This window comes from Heterocephalus glaber, unplaced genomic scaffold, assembly GCF_053883595.1.
Source record: "Heterocephalus glaber isolate CG9 unplaced genomic scaffold, H.glaber_assembly_v1.0 deba00001497, whole genome shotgun sequence".
NCBI lineage: Eukaryota > Metazoa > Chordata > Mammalia > Rodentia > Bathyergidae > Heterocephalus > Heterocephalus glaber.
The window spans coordinates 4,883,074-4,901,605 of NW_028258320.1; the positions used below are offsets into that span (position 1 = coordinate 4,883,074).

The 18,532-nt window shown below is 57.6% G+C and overlaps 1 protein-coding gene across 1 annotated transcript in view; it reads right to left on the reverse strand.

Moving 5' to 3' along the window:
* Positions 1-18,532, reverse strand: part of CUNH6orf132 (chromosome unknown C6orf132 homolog) — a 25,489-nt gene continuing 6,957 nt past the window's right edge. Inside the window, exons 2-5 of the mRNA XM_004846580.4 lie at positions 15,675-15,781; positions 5,527-5,602; positions 1,632-4,314; positions 1-1,450 (exon numbers count right to left, since the gene is read on the reverse strand). Of these exons, the coding sequence (XP_004846637.2) occupies positions 1,360-1,450; positions 1,632-4,314; positions 5,527-5,602; positions 15,675-15,781 (2,957 nt within the window). The 3' untranslated portion in view covers positions 1-1,359. The remainder of the gene's footprint in view (positions 1,451-1,631; positions 4,315-5,526; positions 5,603-15,674; positions 15,782-18,532) is intronic.

Genomic DNA, 18,532 nt, shown 5'->3' on the forward strand with positions numbered 1-18,532 from the left:
CAGAGCTGAAGGCCAGTCCCAACTGGCTCGTTTATTTCCCAAGCCAAGTGAGACCAAGCCCTTCTCCACCCACCCCAGAGCAACGCAGAGCCCATGTCACACCCCTTCCTCAAGCCTCAGCACTGCAGATGAATTAGCGATCTCTTTTCTTTTCTTTTTTGGTACCAGGGATTGAACTCAGGACCTTGCACTTGCGGGGAAGGTGGCAGAACCACTGAGCTAAATCCCCAGCCCTAGTGATCTCTGTTCTAAAACACGGCACCGGAAACACGAGTATTTCTAGAGCCAGGGCTGGTGTTGAGCAGAGCTGCATCCTGAACACAGGGACCCAGACCCTGTCCCCTCGGGATGGCTGGCCAGGGCCACCCTGCTCCTAACCCACCCTACACTGTCTTTCCTGGAAGTGGCTCTGGTATCTGTCCCTGAAGCCTAGGCCCTTGGCTAATGATCCGGTATCTTGCTCCCAAGGGAAGCTGCTTCTAGGCTGCCCCAATTAAGGGCCACCCCCTGCCTTCCTCCTGACTCCCCGGCCCCAACCTGGAGACAAAACTGAGAGTGAATACAATGCTCTTATGCCAAGCAGGACTTAATACGGGGTTCTGATTCATTGGAAAACAGGCATAAGCGTGGACTGCCCGGGTAAAAGACAAATGGTCACCCCTGCTCTGAACTGGCCAGTCCTGGTACTCCCAGCTTCCTGAAACACCTGCCCCACCAGCAGTGACCTTCTCTGGGACCTGTGTTCCCATCTTCCACTTTCCAAGGCCCGCCAGCATTTGGGCCTGCGTAAGTCACAGTGGGTTCGGGAACCCTCACACGAGACCTGGGCACGCAGGGGCTGTTTTCAGGCCCCAATCCTGAGGGCTGCTTGGTCTGCACAGGAAGCAGCCTTCATCCTCGGTCTCCTGTCCCTGCTCACCAAGTCTCTCTGCCTGGGCCTCCGTGGAGCTAAGGGCAGGGCCACGTGGACAGGAACCCACCCCACAACGCCCAGTGCCCCTCGGGTTTCAGCAACACTTAGAACCTGCTCAGCAGTCTGGGCTTGCACAGCTGCTCTCAGTGAATCTCACTAAAGCAACCGCCAGCAAACAGCAGAGGCTCAGGGCGCGCAGGACTCCCGCTCTTCTTCCTCCTCACCCTCCCCAGCCCCTTCTGCAGGGCCCCAGCCACACCACACCGTGGCTTTGGAAAACAGAGCCCGGATCCCTTCTCAGGCTTCCTTGTGCTCCTCGTCATGTCTTCGGAGAACGAAGACTCTTCTGTGTCTGGATCAGGCTGACACCTGCTTCAACCCTCCCACCCCCCACCAGGACAAATTCCCAGCCCCAACCCCTCGGAGCAGAGCTGAGAGCCACGGGCTCAGGACATGGCTTTCCGGTGGGCTCGGGAGTAGGCATAGGAGATGGGATGGCGCGTCCCGGGCCTCACAGTGAAGGTGTTGATGTGTGACCTGGGAGAGGGCGAGAGAGCCGTAAGCTTCATGCACCGCTGGTCCCTCACCCTGCCCTGTCCTCCAGGGCACCAGACACACCAAGCAAGCGAGACCTAAGGCGGCCCCTCCAGGCCTCGGGGTGCCCTCCTGCCACCCCAGTCCTCCCACCCCGTCCACCGCCAGCCCAGGCCCAGCTTACCTGCCCGTGGCAGGCTCGAGGCAGTGCTCCCCCGCCAAGTCCCCAGGCACCCTGTACTTGGCATCACCCATGCCTCGTGCCACAGTGCCCTCCAGTGACATCCGCCGCCCGTGGACTGCGGCAGGGTGTGGGCATCCGGCGGAGGGGAGGCGGCGAGGCGTCGGGCCGTTGGGGGTGCCCTGGCTGCGGCCAGGTCCAGGGGCGTGGGGTGGCTCCCCCCCAATGTACAGCCGCTTCTTGATGAGCGATCGGCCCCCGGGGCAGCCACGCTCCAGGACATGTGGGAAGGCCAGGCCAGGCGGCCGCCCCAGGTCCTTGAGAACCGAGGGAGCAGGGTTGTTGCTGAACTCGGGCGGCGGCGGAATGACCTCAAAAGTGAACTCCTCAGCCTCAGCCTCAGCCTCAGCCTCAGCCTCAGCCTCAGCCTCCCGCCGCCTGCAGAAAGGTGAGGGTGGCGACGACAGGGACCTGGGGAGCAAGGGGTCCTGCGGGAGGCTGGAGGGGATGGGCCTGTCCCAGGTCCCCCCGGGTGCAGGGCGCTGCATCGTGGTCCACCAAGGCCGCGAGGGCGGCTCTGCGCCCTCTGGGGACTTCTGCTCGCTGGGCAGCAGGGTGACCTTCTCCACCTCCTTGGGTGACTTGGGGACCACGGTGAAGGAGCTGGGCTTGCCGTCCGTGGGGAAGACGCTGTCAGACTTGGGCTCCGGCAGGCCGCCACAGCCTCGAATGCTTCCAGGCAAGGACCGCCCTTGGGCAAGCCCTCCAGGCCTCCCCTTCTGAGCCCGCTTCCGGGCTGCCAGGAGCAGGGCCATAGGGGACCCGCGCTCCACCACCTCCCCGGTCACGGGGTGCCGAAGCAGTTGGTCAGCAGGCGGGGATGGGGATGGGGGCAGGGGTGCGGCTGGCCAGGCTTGGGGCCCCTGCAGCTCCACAGGACCCCCCAGACCCATGGCTGTCCCTCTGGCCACCATGGGCAGCTCTGTGGCCTCATTGAGGCTGGGGCTGCTCTGGTGGCTATGGGGCTTGTAGAAGAGCTGCACCTCTCCCCGGCCCAGGGTTGCCTTGGATGTGAGCAGTCTGGCGGGCTCTGTCGGGGGCGCTTCGCCTTCCTGAGGTTCTGGCTGCTCTCGCTGCCCACGTCGCTCAGCTGGGACCCGCTCCTTCTCTGCCGTCAAGTAGGGTGGCGTGGCGGGCATCATGGTGGCCGAGGATGATGTGGCCAGCCCAGGGGTGGCCGGGGTCCGCAGCTGAAGTGTGGTAGACAGAGGCAGTGGATCCTTGGCCACAGGCTTGGGGAATTTGCCATTATCTGTCCCGTTTGCCAAGCTTAGTCCCCCTCCTGGCCGGGGTTTGGGGGGCAGTGACCCCACACTGGGCCTGGCGTCCTTCTCTGCGGATGCAGACAGCCGGGCCTCCAGCTCCTTCCGGATCTGCTGGACACTGCGGGCTGGGGTGTCCTGGGGGTCGTAGTCCACCGGGGGGAGGGCCAGGGTGGGACCCTTCTCGGGGACCCCCGGGGGCATCTTCTCAGGCAGGATCCGGGGCACTGCCTCTGCTGGGGGACTTGGGCCCTTCTTGCCCTCCTTGTCCTGAGCAGCCACCGTGGGGCCCGGCCTGTGACGGAGGGCTCTGTCCTCCTTCCTGGGGCCACACAGATAGGCTGCCAGCTGGCTCCGCAGCTGCTCCAACTGGCTGGGGTCGCGCCAGTCTGCTGGCTCTGAGGAGGCCTCGGGCGCCGGTGTGGGGAGTTTGGGTTTGCACTTGGGTGTGGGTTTGAGAGTGGGCAAGCTGGATTTGGGGTGCTTTGGGAATGCAGCAGCTGGAGGGGCAGCCTGTACAACAGAAGGCTGTGGAGGGGGAAGTGGGGGTGCAGGAGGGGGTGGAGGACGGGCAGGGGGTGGAGGCCCAGCTGGTTCATTTGTGGGGGGCTCTGCCTGGCTGAGCCCTGGGCTGGGTGGAGCCTCAGCCTTGGGCTCCCGAGGGTGGCCTGGCTCAGCGGCCCTGTTGGGGTACACCTGGGACGCAGGGCGGATGTGGAAGCTGGGGGGCACTAGGAGGTGGCTGGGGGTCTTCTTGATGGTACCCTCTTCCTCTGGGGGACCCCCTTGGGCTTCCTGAACTGAGATAGATGAGGTCCGGACTGGGGCTGGGGGGGGCACCTTGGACAAACGGGGGGCAGTGAGGTTGGTCTCAGGGTGTGGGCCCTTTGGCTGGGCGGGGCTCCTGGGGGGGCTGGTGCTGGGGGTCTCTGGCTGCCTGCCATTCAGGGCCACATCTGAGGTCCACTTGGTGACCCCCCCAGAGGGAAAGAGGCGGGTCCCCTCTGTATGGGCCGCAGGGGCCAGGGGTGGTGGAGCTGGCACGGAGGGTGGCAGAGGGGCCAGAGACACCAAGGGAGGGGCAGGCGGGATGAAGTCGGGCAGGCCGGGTGTGGTGGGTGGGGAGAGGATCTCCAGGGTGGGGGGCGGGGGTGGTTCCAGCAGCAGAGGGGGAGGCGGGGGAGCTGTGGAAGGGGGCGGTGGTGGCAGAGACTCCCCTGGGGCCTGTGGAAAGTCCTGGGGTGGCCCCGGGGCTGGGCCTGGGGGAGGTGGGGGGATGAGTGGGTCGAGGCCATAGTGCTGGGGCCTCAGGTCCCCCACAGAGCTGTAGAGCCGGAGGCTGCCATTGACCAGTGAGTTGCCACCTGAAAGAGAGGAGAGGCCGAGATGGGGCACTTGGCACGCCTGCCTGCCGGGCACGGGGCTGAGGCTGTCCCTGGCTATGCTTCACCTCTGCGAGCAAGAGGAGAGAGCTGCGAGGTGACCCCAACAACCTGGCCTGCAGATGGGAGGCCCTGGCCCAGCAGCGTGCACTGCTCACCACTCCTTGGCCTGGGCCTCCCTCCACTTTGGGCCTGGCAGAGCAAGGCGGTGGGGAAGGGGGTGCTGACAGGCACAGGGCACCCAGGCACCAGGCTCCATGTTAGGAGCTGGAACATAGCAGTAAACAAAGCACCAGCTGGGCGTGGTGGTGCATCCTTGATTCCAGCACTGAGGCAGGATCACCATGAGTCCCAGGCCAGCCTGAGCTACACAGTGAGACTCTGTCTCAAAAACAAATGAAATAAAACAAAAAAGCAAAACAACCACAGGGCCGGGGATTTGGCTCAGTGGTTTCTACGCCTGCTTCGCAAGCACAAGGACACCAGTTCAATCCCCATGTACCAAAAAACCCCAAAAATAAATAAATAAAATAAAATAAAACAACAACAACAAACAAAGCACCAACAGCCACACAAAATGAAATGCAGGCACCTTTCCAGCATATGCTTTCAGGGGACAATGAGACAGCACACACGTTAGTAAATTATCACCATGGCCGTGTGTGGCAGGGGAAAACCAGTGGGGCAGGAGCCGAAAGCTGTTGGTGACCCCTGTTGGCGGCCTCGTGGCAGGGGGACAGGGAGAGAATGGCCTGGTGTCCGGCAGAGCCTTCCAGGCCAGGGCAGCCAATGCCAACTCCCTGAGCGCAGTGCATCTGCAGTATTTAAGGGGACCGAGGGGCAGGGGCAGAAAGCAGGTGAAAGGCCCACCCTGGTGTCCTCCCAAGGCCTTTCCTTTGAGTGATACAGGAAGTTCCTGGCCAGTTCTGAGTAGAGGTGTGCCAAGTGACTTACATCCCTCCAATATTCACTGATGGCCCCAAAAGGGACAGAAGTGTGAAGGGTGGGAGGAGCTGGGCTCACAGCCAGGATTGTCTGACATCACTGGTTTGGGATCTGCCTGCCTCAGCCTTCCAGAGTGCTGGGATTACAGGTGTGTACCACCAGGCCCGGCCCGGAGCCTAGCTTTTGAATTCAGAGCCAAAGGAGGAAGGAAGGAAAGGTGGACAAGCCTAACCCCCAGGGTCCTCTTACCTGTCACATCTTTGCCTGCAAAATCTTCAGGGACAGAGGGGGTTGGCACAGCCAGCCCATGATTCTCCTGGGTGTTCTGAAAGGGATCAGAGAGATCAGGGGATGAGAAAGGAGAGACAATGGACTATCAAATCACTGCAGTGAGGCCACTGTACGCCTCAAACCCCGTAGGATGGCCTGGGTGTGCAGCCTGGAGCCCGAGCTCACAAAACCTGAACGGTGAATTTCAAAGGGCAGATCTGGGCCATGGTTCCTTTGTATCACTCCTGCTGGTTCTGTTCTGCAAGCTGCAGCCAGCGAGGGGTCCCTGCTCCTGAGGGGGATACAGGCTGGGTTCCTGCAAACCCCCAGGCAGTGCATAACCCTGTCTTGTGCTTGTGTTGAAAGACAAAGAAATTTGAAAGAGTGGCACTAAGTAGAGAAGGACAACAGCTCCAGTGCTGATAGCTGAAAGGAGAAGACGCAGTGTCCTGTCTGGCTTCAGCTGCCCACAGTCACACGGTCTGAGCCCGGTGGCCACAGAGCAACCGGACTATTGATCCTGGGTTACAAATCAACTCCAGCCACCAGGCCAGCCTGCAGGGACAGACTGGAACCTTCAAGGGCCCTATCTCAACTAAATACAGACACGGAAACATCCAAGGCAGCCCTCCCGGCCCCACAGTGAAGAGCTCGAGACTCCCGCAGAGCCCTCCCATCTCTAACCTTAGCAGGCCGACACCTGCCCGGGGCCACATGATTTGCATTCTATTTCCTCTCCCTAAACAGAAGTTCCCAAAGTCAACAAAGTGCGCACACCTGTCCCTGTGAGGAGTGGCAGAGCGTTTCATGGCTCTCAATGACCTGGCCTCCCATCCCAGCCAACTTTTCTTCCCCACACACCCATGACATCCATCTTGCATTCCAGCCTGGCCACTCCCCCTGACCGCACTTGGAGACCACAAGCATCCAGATGCTGGAGGTGGGTGGCTGGGGTCCCCTCCCCAGATCCATTTCTCCTTCCTTTGCACTGACCTACATCCTCAGCACTCCCCTTTAACTACAGGTATTCTTTCTCTGGTTTGTTTTGGTAAGACAGGGTCTATGTAGTTCAGGAGATCCTCCTGCTTCAGCCTCCCAGTGCTGGGATCACTGGCATGCATCACCATGCCCAGCCCTCATTTTCCCTTTCTTACTCAAATTTTTTTTTTTTTTTGGTACCGGGGATCAAACTCGGGTCCTTGCTCTTGCGCAGCAGGCAGCGAAACCACTGAGCTAAATCCCCAGCCCTCATTTTTCCTTTCTTAAAACAACTCCAAAGCTGGAACAGCCTGGAAGCACCATCTCATCCTTTTCTGCCTCTACTTGATTCACATGGCCAACAATGCACCTGTCCTTTAACATTTGTCAAACCCAGGGGCAGGGTTAAGGGGCCTGGGCCATCGAGACCCAACACCACACATGCAGTGACCCTCGCCATCTGGTGACCCTCATGGTGCCCTGTGCCCTGATTCTGACCGGAAGCAGGTCAGGTCTTCAGGACTGGAGCTGAGGTCTCTGGTGCCTCCCTGGGCTAGATGGGAAGTGGAAGGACTAGGGGCTCAGCGTCAAAGGTCTGCTCAGTTCTGCTGGAGGTGTGGCCCTGGAGGAGCAGGGGAGGCGTGGGATGGGGACAGTGACACTGTGCACATTCATGCTCGTGCTGTGTGCCAGCCCTCACTACAGCTTGCCCAGTGTCATCTCACACCACCTCATCTTTCCGAGGTGCCCATCACCATCTCTCTCTCATAAAAATGGAGCGGGATGTAGTGATCCCAGCACTTGAGAGGCTGAGGTAGAAGGATCACCCTGAGAGTGAGGCCAGCCTAGTGAGACGCTAAAAACTAACAAGCGAAGGTGGAGATGCAGTTTCCTGCTCTGCAGGACTCTTGAGAGGAACAAATGACCTAAAATCCCCAGCCCAGGAACCAGGTAGTGGAGGATCAACTCTTCCTACCCTGTCCCCCACAAGGTCGAAAAACTGAACCATCAAAGCCAGGATCCCTGAATCCTAGAAGCAGCTCCCCAGCTCCTTGAGTAACAATCATGCAGGAGGGCATGGGAGCTCACAGCCCAGAGTTCACACTCCCACGCACCTTCTCATCTCTTTTGTTTTCTTTACTTGGTTTTGCAGTGCCAAGGATTGAACTCAGGGTGCTCTACCACTGAGCTCCATCCTCACCCCTGCCTTTTACATTTTGCCCAAGGCTGGCTTCCCATTTGTGATCTTCCTGCCTCAGCTTCCAGAGTAGCTGGGATTCAAGGCATGCACCACCACACCCAGCCTTGATTGATCGTTTTTATCTGTAGGGTGCGGAGGATGGAGCCCAGGGCACTGCACACGCTAGACAAGCACTGCACCTGAGTTACACCATTGGCTTCCCTTTTTTTGTTTTTTTCTGGGGATTGAACTCAGGACCTTGCATTTGCAAGACAGGTGCGGTGCCACTGAGCTACATCCCTGGCCCACTGGCTTCTCTTTTGATCTTAAGGCACTCAGCAAACACAGGACGGAAGTCCAGCTCTGAGTGGCTTCCAACATAAGCTTGGGCAGAGCTCCCTCCACAAGAGGGGCCCGAGGCCACACCTACCACCTCAGCAAAGTGCTCAAGGTCCCAAAGCCCAGGCTCATCTGCTGGGGATCTGAGGAACCACACTGAACAGCCCCACTGGCCCCAGGCCCGGCCTGGCCTCTCCTCCTTGCACCCTGAGCTCCATGGTCCCGGGCAGCCTTTTCCATGGGGAATGGGGAGGCCCACACAAACACATTTAAATCTTCCTTCTATAAAGACAGTCTGGGAGGGTAAGCATCCCCTTGCTTAGGGGGGACCCAAACAGGTGACATCCAGTGTTCTGGCCTAGGTAGTGACATTGTAGATGTAGAGAACATCAATGACCACAGATGCTGAATTTCCTGCCCTCCTCCTTCAACTTTGAGAACTGAGGAGCAGCCTCATTAAGAAGAGGGCTCGATTAGTGAGTTCAAGGCCAACCTGAGCTACACAGCAAGTCTCTGTCTCAACAATAACAACGAAACAACAATAAAATAATATAAGAAGAGGGCTTGTGCCAGCTGGTGGTGGCACAGGCTTGTGATCCCAGCACTCAAGAGGCTGAGGCAGGAAGATTGCTGTGAGTTGCAGGCCAGCCTGAACTAAATAGGGAAACTCTGTTTCAAAAAACAAAAACAGAAAAAAGAGGGGTCTATATAGTGTCCAGTTTAGGATCCTGGAGCCAGGGCATGTGTACCAGGAAGGGGATTACTGGGCAATTCTCAATAACTTAACATAAACAGTGTATCAGGTAACAACATTGTTGTATCAACAGTAAATTCTTGAATGTTGCAGATCTCCAGCTCTACGGAATGGAAACACACACTGAATTATTGGGAATAAAGGGACACAATGTCTCAACTTATTCTTCAATCCTTCAGGAAGAAACAAAGTGTACATTAAAAAAAGGAACAAACAAAACAACGTAACAAAATGTGGTCAGCTCTCCCCATGAGGTCTAGGGTATTCTTTGTAGCTCTTCTGCTTACTAGGTTTAGTTAGAAAGAAAGTTATATACTTAATACCACTGAGTTGTACACTTTAAAATGTTTCAAATGGGAAATTTGCGAGGTGTGGTAGCCCACACTTTGGGAGGCTGAGGCAGGAGGATCTCCATGAGTTCAAGGCCAGCTTGGGTTACATAATAAGTTCAAGGCCAGATTGAGCTATATAGTGATACCTTCTCAAAAAACCAAACAAAGATAAAATTTATGTTATATATATTTTATAATTTTTTTTTTTTTTTTTTTTGGTACCAGGGATTGAACTCAGGTCCTTGTGCTTGCATAGCAGGCGGAGAAACCACTGAGCTAAATCCCCTGCCCAATTTTATAATTTTTTTAAAAAGTAGGGTTAGGGATGTAGTTCAGTGGTAGAGCACTTGCCTAGTATGTGTAAGGCCGAGTTCAGTCCCCAGGACTGCTAAAAATAAATAAATAAATAAATAAAATAGGTATAATCCCAGCACTCTGAGAGGCTGAGCCAGAAGGACTGTAAGTCTGAGCCTGGGATGGGCAACTTAGCAACTTAGGGAGACCCTGTCCAAAATGAAAAACGGGCTGATGATGTAGCTCAGTGATGTGTTCAATTCTCAGTACAAAAAATAAAAAAGTAAAAATTAAGAACACCCAAAGGAAAAGCGTAGGGGCTCAGGACAGGACGGGCCCACTCCGCCCCCACCTGGCCCCTGCCGTGTCCTGGAGCTGTCCCAGCCCTTCCACCCCAACCCACTTCCTGTGCACAGCAACTCAATGAGGTCGGCACCCTTTTGTACCTGTTTACAGAAGAGGAAACTGAGGCATGGAGGCTGACACACCCAAGGCCCCACCCTAGGTACCTCACCTGCAAGCCCAGCCGGGCCTGGGGCCTGGGTCTGCCGGTCACTGCCAGAGTCCCCTGCTGCCTCCCCAAGCACAGCCCGTCCTCAGCCCTCCCCTCACACAGGTGGACCGACAGACAGAGTTGGTCTCCAGGGGCCTCCTGGCCTCTGTCCTGGTCTGCTTCTGTCCCCTGAGTCCCCAGCCCTAGCTGACGCTTATTAGACCCCTACTGTATACAAGCCACCCCTCTGAGTCCCCAGGAACCTAAGAGAAAGCTTATTGTTTTCACTGTACAGATGGGAAAATCCAGGCATGGACATTGTCCGAGGTCACACAGCTAGCCAGGGGCAAAGCCAATCTTGGGACCTCAGAGCCCGCCCCTTTCTGCTGGTGTCTAAGGGTCAGGGTGGTTGGTTCTTTGGGCGATCCAACACATGTGTGCCGAGTGAGTAAATCCCCAGTGGACCACAAGAATAGAAAGAACGAAGAGCACCAGGCAGAAGGGGGAACTCTGCTGCCAGCTCAGCTACCAGTGAACTCAGACTGAGGTCGCCTCTCTCTGGGCCTGTTTCCTGCCCCTGGGTGGACATGCTCCTAGGATCAGTTCACCACGGTGTCCTGGCCCACAAGTGTCCCTTCTGCGAGCTGCTCTCCTGTGCGCTGTGGGTGGTGGCCTGGACTCTCTGGTCCACCCTTCAAAGACAGGGTGTTGGGACACTCGGCTGCCACTGCACCTGGGTACCTGTCTGGCTCCCAAGAGGAAAGGGGGAGGCAGGTGGGGGGCTGTGTATTTCTTCAGTTTTTTGAGACAGAGTCTTGCTATGTAGTCCAGGCTGGCCTCGAACTCACAGTGATCCTCCTGCCTCAGCCTCCAAATGCTGGGGTTACAGGTGTCCACCACCATGCCTGGCGTGGAAGTTACACTTTTGGGAGCCACAGGCCAGCAGCAGGGCTGGCCTGGAGGTCACTGCGGGCCTCACCTTCGACCCTGCTGTTGTCAGCAGGAAGGTGGCCATGTCCCACCCAATGCCCTGCCTTGGTGTCACTGTGCCCTGGGAAAATGCTAGGCCAGGGGCTGGGAGGGGGCTGACCTATGCTGTGGACACTCAGGGCAGGTGTGGCCTCAGACGGTGGCAGCTGAGCACCGGCAGGGAGATGAGCACCGAGGGGCCTGGGGCCCAGCCCGGCCACTGTCATGACTGCTCCCGCCCTCTGAGCTGGCCCTGTAGGACGAAGCCTGGTGCAACTGGGTCTCAGCACTTCCTTGTCCCCATATAGGGACAACACCCGGAAGCTCAGGCCACCCCACAGGGCTCACATGCAAATCTCCTGTGGGTGGAGAAAAGCCCAGTCTCTGGTTCTCAGTCCTTAACAGTGAACGATTGCATTCATAATTTAAAGAAAAACCACCCAATGCAATTATAATTTTTAAAATTATGGGTGGCCAAGTGCAAGGAACATTAATTTCAGAGTCAGCCGACCGGACTTGCAATCTTAAACTCATCGTCTAAGATTGTAGCCAGGCATGGTGGAGCAGACCTGTAATCCCAGTGCTCAGGAAGCTGAGGCAGGAGGCTTGCCTGGAGTTGGAGGCCAGCCTGGTCTCCATAGTGTGAGCCTGGCTCAATGAATGAATGAATAAAGCACAGATAGCTCCTGGGGCTGTGGATGTAGCTCAGAGGCAGAGCCTTTGCCTAGCATGGTCAAAGCCCGGGTTCTATTCCTAACACACAACACACACTACACACCACACACACACACACACACACACACACACACCTGGTGACACAGTGCCTAGCAGATGTGCCTAGCTTTCTCTCTGGAATGGGATGCTGTCTCGGGCTGTGGCATGGGACTATGGGGCTGGCTGCTTGCCTCATCCTCCCCCATGGATTAGCAGAGGCCGGAAGTCCTCGGGTGGCCCACCTGTGTCTGTCTGTCTGGACTGAGAAGATGGGGCATCCACAGGATCAGGGACAAACTTTGGGAATCAGTAGCATCTGCAAGCTGATGGTGGGGGGGAGAAAGCGCTCACCATGGGGGAGGGGAGCCTGCTGTTCACCCCACTGGGAGCTGGGGGCAGGCTCCCCACTCCGATGGCCCCCTCGTGACCTGCTGGCCTCTTCACACACATCCTCATGCCTGTGATTCCTCAGAGCCTGGCCAAGCCACGAGGGTGGGTCCCCAGGGCCGGGCCAATGGGTGCCGCATGGCGCATGGCTGACCTTGGGCCTTTGCCAGCTCTGAGGTGGCTGCACAGCGAGGAATGCAAACCTCCCATCCGGCCCAGCCCTCCAGGTGGGGTGTGAGCCATGGGGTGCAGGGAGGGGACCCTGCTCAGGAGTCACAGCCAGCCTTGGCTGAGGCACTGCTGCACCGTGGGAAGGGGTGCTCAACCCCTTCCCCTCGCACCCCAGGTCCTCAGCTTGATGAAGTCATCAGAGATGTGCTGTGTTCCCCTCAGAGCTCCTGGGAAGCTGGGAGCCAGTGAGTATTTTGATTAAAGAACCCCAGGGCCCCCCACAGCCACCCTGGCTCTCCACCCCAGCTGGAGAAGGCCCCACTCACCTGCCATCCAGGGACCCTTAGACCCAGGCTCCTGGGACCCTGCTGGGCCCTGTGCTACAGGGTTTGAGGGCCCAGCTGGGCCCCCTCTGCAGGGTAGGAGTCATAGGGTCAAGGGAGGCGACCCTGGAACCCAGCACCCTCCTAGCTGGGACTCTAGAGGTCTCGGCTTAAATCCCCAGGCCCTTCTTCAGCTTCCTCCATGTCAGCACAGAGCCAGGGGACAGAGGTGTCCACAAGCCCTGGGGTGGCCAAGGGGCAGCTGTCTGTGGGTAAGGACAGGGGTGCAAATGGCTCTGGAGGTTCAGGCTTCCGCCTCACTGTGAGTAAGGCCAGGCAGCTAGGGAAGGGCTGGGGAACTCAACATGCTACACTCTTACTGCATCCTCTGCTGCTCCACCCCAAACCCTTCCCTCCAATCCACCCTCATGGATCAGCCAAAACCCTGGAGTCATGGTCTCCATAGCCCAGAGTGGCGCTGCACATCTGTGATCTCAGCACTAGGGAGGCTGAGGCAGGAGGATTGCCATGGGTTGGAGGCCAGCTTGGGCTATACAGTGAGTTCAAGGTAGGTCAGTTTGAGCTACACAGTGAGACCCTATCTCAAAAAACCAAAGAAATTAAAGATTAACTAAAAACACGGCCTTGCCTGGCTCACCCCCCCCCCACCCCCCAAGGAGCCTGGGCTCACCCAGGAGGCTGGGGAGGGGAAGGGAGGTGCTGACTTCAGCTGTTCCTCTAACTCCCAGGCAGCAGGGGCAGGGAGACTCCCGGGCAGAGCCAGGCCTGGCTGACTCAGAGGGTGGGGTGACCCAAGGAGCTCTCATGGCCCCGGGCACCCCGGGGACCTGTCCAGCCAGTTTCCCCGTATCTGCCACATGGGTATTTAGTTTGTAATTCCTGCCATACATCACCCTGGAGACGGCTGGGTCCCCTCGGGGAGCCCCAGAGACAGGGTGACAGTGGCATGCTTAGAAAAGGGCACCCTCCTTGGGCCCAGGCCTGCAGGGGACAGGACTCCCAGCTCCCTTCCCTGGGCCTCAGCATCCCCTGGCTCATAAGCTTGGGTTGCAGAAAGGTGAGGTGGTCCTGGTGTGGGAAGAGCAGACTCAAGGGGACCCTGATGAGCCACCAGGGCCTCCCCTCTTCCAACAGAAAGTTGCTGTTGGGGACCCTCGAGGAGCAGCCTGGTCCTCAGTCACCCCAAAATGAGAGGCTGGGCTGGGGATGGGCTGCGTCTGCCCTGGATGGATGCCACTGTGTGGTCCTGTGTTCTGGGGCATGAGCACTGAGGGTAGGTGAGGGGGGAATGGGATTCAGCTCCAGAAATAGAACGTGGCACCGTCCTTTCATCGGCACGTACAGTTCTGGGCTTCTCTGGAATCAAAGGTAGAGGCTGACTTTGTGCCTCTTTGTGCTGGGGTTTGAGGCCCACGGGTGGTCACCACCAAGCTACACCTGGCCTTTGAGACAGGCTCACACAGTCACTCAGTTGCTCAGGCTGCGCTTGAGTTTCTGATGCTCCTGCTTTGGCCTCCCAGAGTGCTGGGCTGACAGGCGTGCATCACCATGCCTGGCTTGGTGCGGTACTGTCTATTTTTGTCTGTAATGACCCCGAGTTGTTTTATAAGCAGAAAATAAAGGGTTTCAGGTCATGTTCCCAGAGCCCTGGGGAAAGTCATACTTGGACGGCCTCGTGTTGCCTCTTGGGATCTGGCAGGCAGAGTTGGCAAAACAGAACAAAATGATGGGGCAAAGGGGGAGAGGGGTGCGTCCAGCCATGCTGGACAGTGTGGCACCTGGGGCCAAGACGCAGCCACCATGGAGTCTACCAGGCGCCATGAGCTCAGGCCATGGCAAGGTCACAGCGACAGCACTGCCCCTGCCCAAGTGTGGTCTGAGACGGGATGGAGCCCACATTTTCGAGGCTGGCTGTTCACAGCCCAGGTCTGGGGTCTCCAACACAGTAGCCAGCGAGTCTCTGGAGCACCTGCCACTTGTTAGTCATGGGACACGCTATCCATGTAGTGCTCCGGATTATGAAGACACAGTATGAAAAGAGAATGTAAGACATGTCACTACTATTTTTATATTGATTGAATATTGAAATGATAATCTTTTGACTCTATTGGGTTAATAAGTAAAATGTATTAGTAAAATTAATCTGAGGGCTGGGGGTTTAGCTCAGTGGTTCTGGTGCTTGCCGCACAAGCACAAGGTCCCAAGTTCAATCCCTGGTACCAAAAAAAAATAAAAATAAAAATAATAATAATAATAATCTGTGCTGGGTGTGGTGGGACTCTGAGAGGCTGAGGTAGGAAGATCACAAGGTAGAGCCCAGCCTGGACAACTCAGTGACTTAGTGAGACTTTGTCTCAAAATAAAAAATAAAGAAGGGCTGGGGATATAGCTCAGGGTAAAGGTCCTGGGTTCAATCTCCAGTTTAAAAAAAAAAAAAAAGTTAATGGGGCCTATTTGACCTATTTCTTTTTCTTCTTTGTTTATTTTTGTGGTACTGGGGCCGGAAGCCAGGGCCTAACATGTGCTGGGCCAGTGCCCTGCCACTAGTGACCAAAACACCTGCCCTTTACCTACATCTTTTTACTTTTAACACAGATACTAGGAAATCTGGATGTGCCCTGTGTGCTCCCACCCTGTTTCCCCTGACTCCCTGTCTGGAGGTCCCCGAGGCCCAGGAGCCCCCGCAAATGATCAATAGAACCTGTCACAGGGCAGCTGCTTCTGGTCTCTTTCCTCCAGAGCCAAAGCCACCCCCAGCCCCCATGAGAGCTTTTTATTTTCTGTGGTTTTAGACTCAGTGCAAATCTGTCTCAAATGCCCCCTCCCAGGGCTCACTTCTGTTTGTCCTGTGTGGCAGCTCAGATGCCACCTCTTCCAAGTAGCCCTCCAGGGCTTCCCCTCACAGCTGCCCTGATTGCATTCCTTACCCACCCCTGCCACTCACAGGCCACTGCTCAGCCTCAGTCAGCTGGCAGCCACCACCTGTGCAGGGCCTGGCAGCTTGGGTGCCACCCCAGGTGCCTCCTGGGTTTCACCAGGGAAGAGCCGATGCCCAATTCCAGCCTTCCCGCCTGAGCCGCCTGGCTGGCATCAGGAGGGGAGGGCATGGCACCGGTGGGGCTGGCATACAGGGCGAGCAAGGGGACCTGGTGCCTGGTGGAGCCATACTTACCAGTGGGAGGAACGTCAGCAGGGGCCGCACACGGGGCCGGGCCTTCAGTGTGGCCGTTCCTGACTCGCTGACCGTGTCCAGTCGAGCATCCCCGTAACAGATCCCATCTGCAGGGCAGAGCAAGGGGACACCGTGAGCTGCGAACAAAGGCAGACATCTGGCCACCAACTTTATCCGTCCTGCAGTTCTCAGCAAGGAAGCCAGACCCGGAGACTCCCCACCCCCAACTCCGCTAACCCCCTCTGACACAGGAAGGTCCTTCTGCTGGAGCAGGGCATGGTGGGGAAAGCCTGTGACCCCAGCACTTGGGAGGCTGAGGCAGGAGGATGGGCAACATGTGAGTCCAGCCTGGGCTACATGGAGAGACTGTCTCCCACACAGAAAAAGGATTCTAAGTAGGGTGTGTATGCGAACAGGGCCACTGGGGTATCACTGTGCGGTTGCTCCTGGGGTCTCCTCTTGTGTCCTGGGGCTTCTGGACCCAGCCACCTTCCTTCTGAGCACTCCACAGACAGGTCCCAAGCCTTCTCTCCCACAGCACACTTCCTGGGGTGCCAGAGAGCCTCAGGCTGAGCTCACCCGAGAGGGAGGAGAAGGGCGCAGTTCTCCCAAGTGTTCCACCTTCTAACCAGAAACAAGCAGAGCACACAGGTCCGCACCCTTCCAGCCCTAGCTGTCCCTACCCCAAACACCCCGAGGTGCGTGGGACTGGAGGAGCAAGGGCTGTGTGGGGGGAGGTGGCGACGGCACGGAGTCCAGGGGTGCTGTAGGATGTGCCCAGCCTGCCCCCCACCCCATCTCACTGATCAGTTCCCAGCTCCAGGCCCAGACGGTCAGCTCCTCAGCTCCTCGGGCGGGGATCCCTGCAGGTCCTGGAGGAGGGGAGCTCCCCCCCACCCTGCGCCCCCCACCCCGCGCCCCCCACCCCACCCCGCTGTGGGCCTGGAAGAAACGGTCAGACCCTGCTCCTGGGAGCACTGAGGGAACCAGCCTCACTGAGCCCCTGCTCAGGAGACTTCGAGGAAGACACAGAATGTGTCCAAGAGACTGGGCTTGCTGGGGGCTCTGGGACCAGAGCAGCATCCTGATTACTGAGCCTCAGGTGTGACAGGAGGCTCCAGCACCAGAGGCAGGGCCCTTGGGTGCTGCCCACCCACCGAGGGACACCCAGGGCACCACCTCCGCAGAGGGCCATGCGGCAGGGCATGGGAGGATGAGGTTGGCCTGGCCGGGGGCGGAGGGGACTGTGAGGCACAGATTCGGTCCGATCAAAGGAGAGCCTAGCGAGGAGTGCCCACTGGGGACACTTCCAGAGTGGAGGGTGTGGACTGGGCTGGGTGGGGTCATGGCAGGGACATCGGCACAATGGCCTGGGTGCTGGGAGATAACCTACCTACCTCCTCTCATCTCTGTACCTGCCGGGGTCCCGGGTCCCCCCACCTGATGCTGAGTTTGAGTTATCACCATACCGATGCCCTCCACTCTTGGGCACCCAGGCACCTTGGAAGTGTCACATCTCAGCAACCTGGCAATATGGAAACTCTAGAGAAATAAGCCATGCCAGGGAGTGGAACACACCTGTGATCCCAGCACTCAGGAGGCTGAGCCAGGAGGGTCACCATGAGCTCTAGGCCAGACTGGGCTACTTAGTGAGAGCCGGTCTCAAAAAAAAAAAACAAACCCACAAGGCCCAGGGATTTAGCTCAGTGGTGCTGCGCCTGCCTCAAAAGCGCAAGGTCAGGGCCAGGGATTTAGCTCAGTGGTTCCACCACCTGCCTTGCAAGCTCAAGGTCCAGAGTTCAATCCCCAGTACCAAAAAAAAAAAAAAAACAGCACAAGGTCTTCAGTTCGACCCCCAGCACCACCACCAAAAAACAAATTAAATTCTCAAAATAGCTCTGTAACGGATGAGGAAACTCAGATACAAGGTCAAATAACTTGCCCAAGGCCTGACAATAAGTATGAACACCAAGGTGTCCCTGAGGGGCCTGGCCTCTGGGCCCCTTGTCCCCACAGGGAGTGACCCCAGTCACACCAGAGACAGCACTGGCAGAGGGCTATGAAGTTTGGGTACTGCAGGGTGGAGGAGGCCTGGCTTTGGCCTCCAGCAGCTCTAGGGGCATCAGGAGGTAACACAGCCACCCAAAGCCTTGCAGGGCAGGGTCAGGACCAGGATGGAGCCAGTTGAGGTGGCATCAAGCCCCAAACTCCAGAGCCTTGAGGCCTAGGCCTCACCACTTTCCTGTGGGTGGTGTCCCAGCCAGGGCCCCTTCTAAGCACAGAGCTGTCCCAGGGGCCCAGCTGTGGGGTCCCCTCCTGGAAAACCCCATTTGCTGTTCCAGTCCTTGAGGTGGGGGGTGTGTGTGGCAAGGGACACTGAGGCTGTGAAGACAGAAAGGGGTGGCCAGGGACAGGCGAGGAAGCAGAGCTGCCGCCCCCCCCCCCCCCCCCGCCCAGGGCCGCTCCAGGGAGAAGAGTCTGCCCAATGCCTCCTTCTAGCCCCAAGTCCAACTTCACTGTAAGATAATAAGTCTGTTGTTTTAAGCCCTCCCCCCAAAAAAATGAAAAAGGGAGGTGTGGCTAGAACCTGCCAGGCCTCTCAGGGCCTCTCCTGCCTGGCCTGTCCCACAGGGCCAGACACCACTCTGGGAGGGCCACCTTCGATAGGTCCCCCAAAGGTTCAAGGCCAGGCTGGGCCTTTCTCCCCTCAAAGTCAAGGACAAAGCTAGAAAAAGAGGCCAAGCCCAGGGACTTTGCTATGGGAGTAACGGATCTGTATCACAGTGTTGGTGACACTGGAACAGGCCTTTCTGAGCAGCAGAGCAGGCCCCTCTTCCAGATGAGGAGGCAGGGCAGGG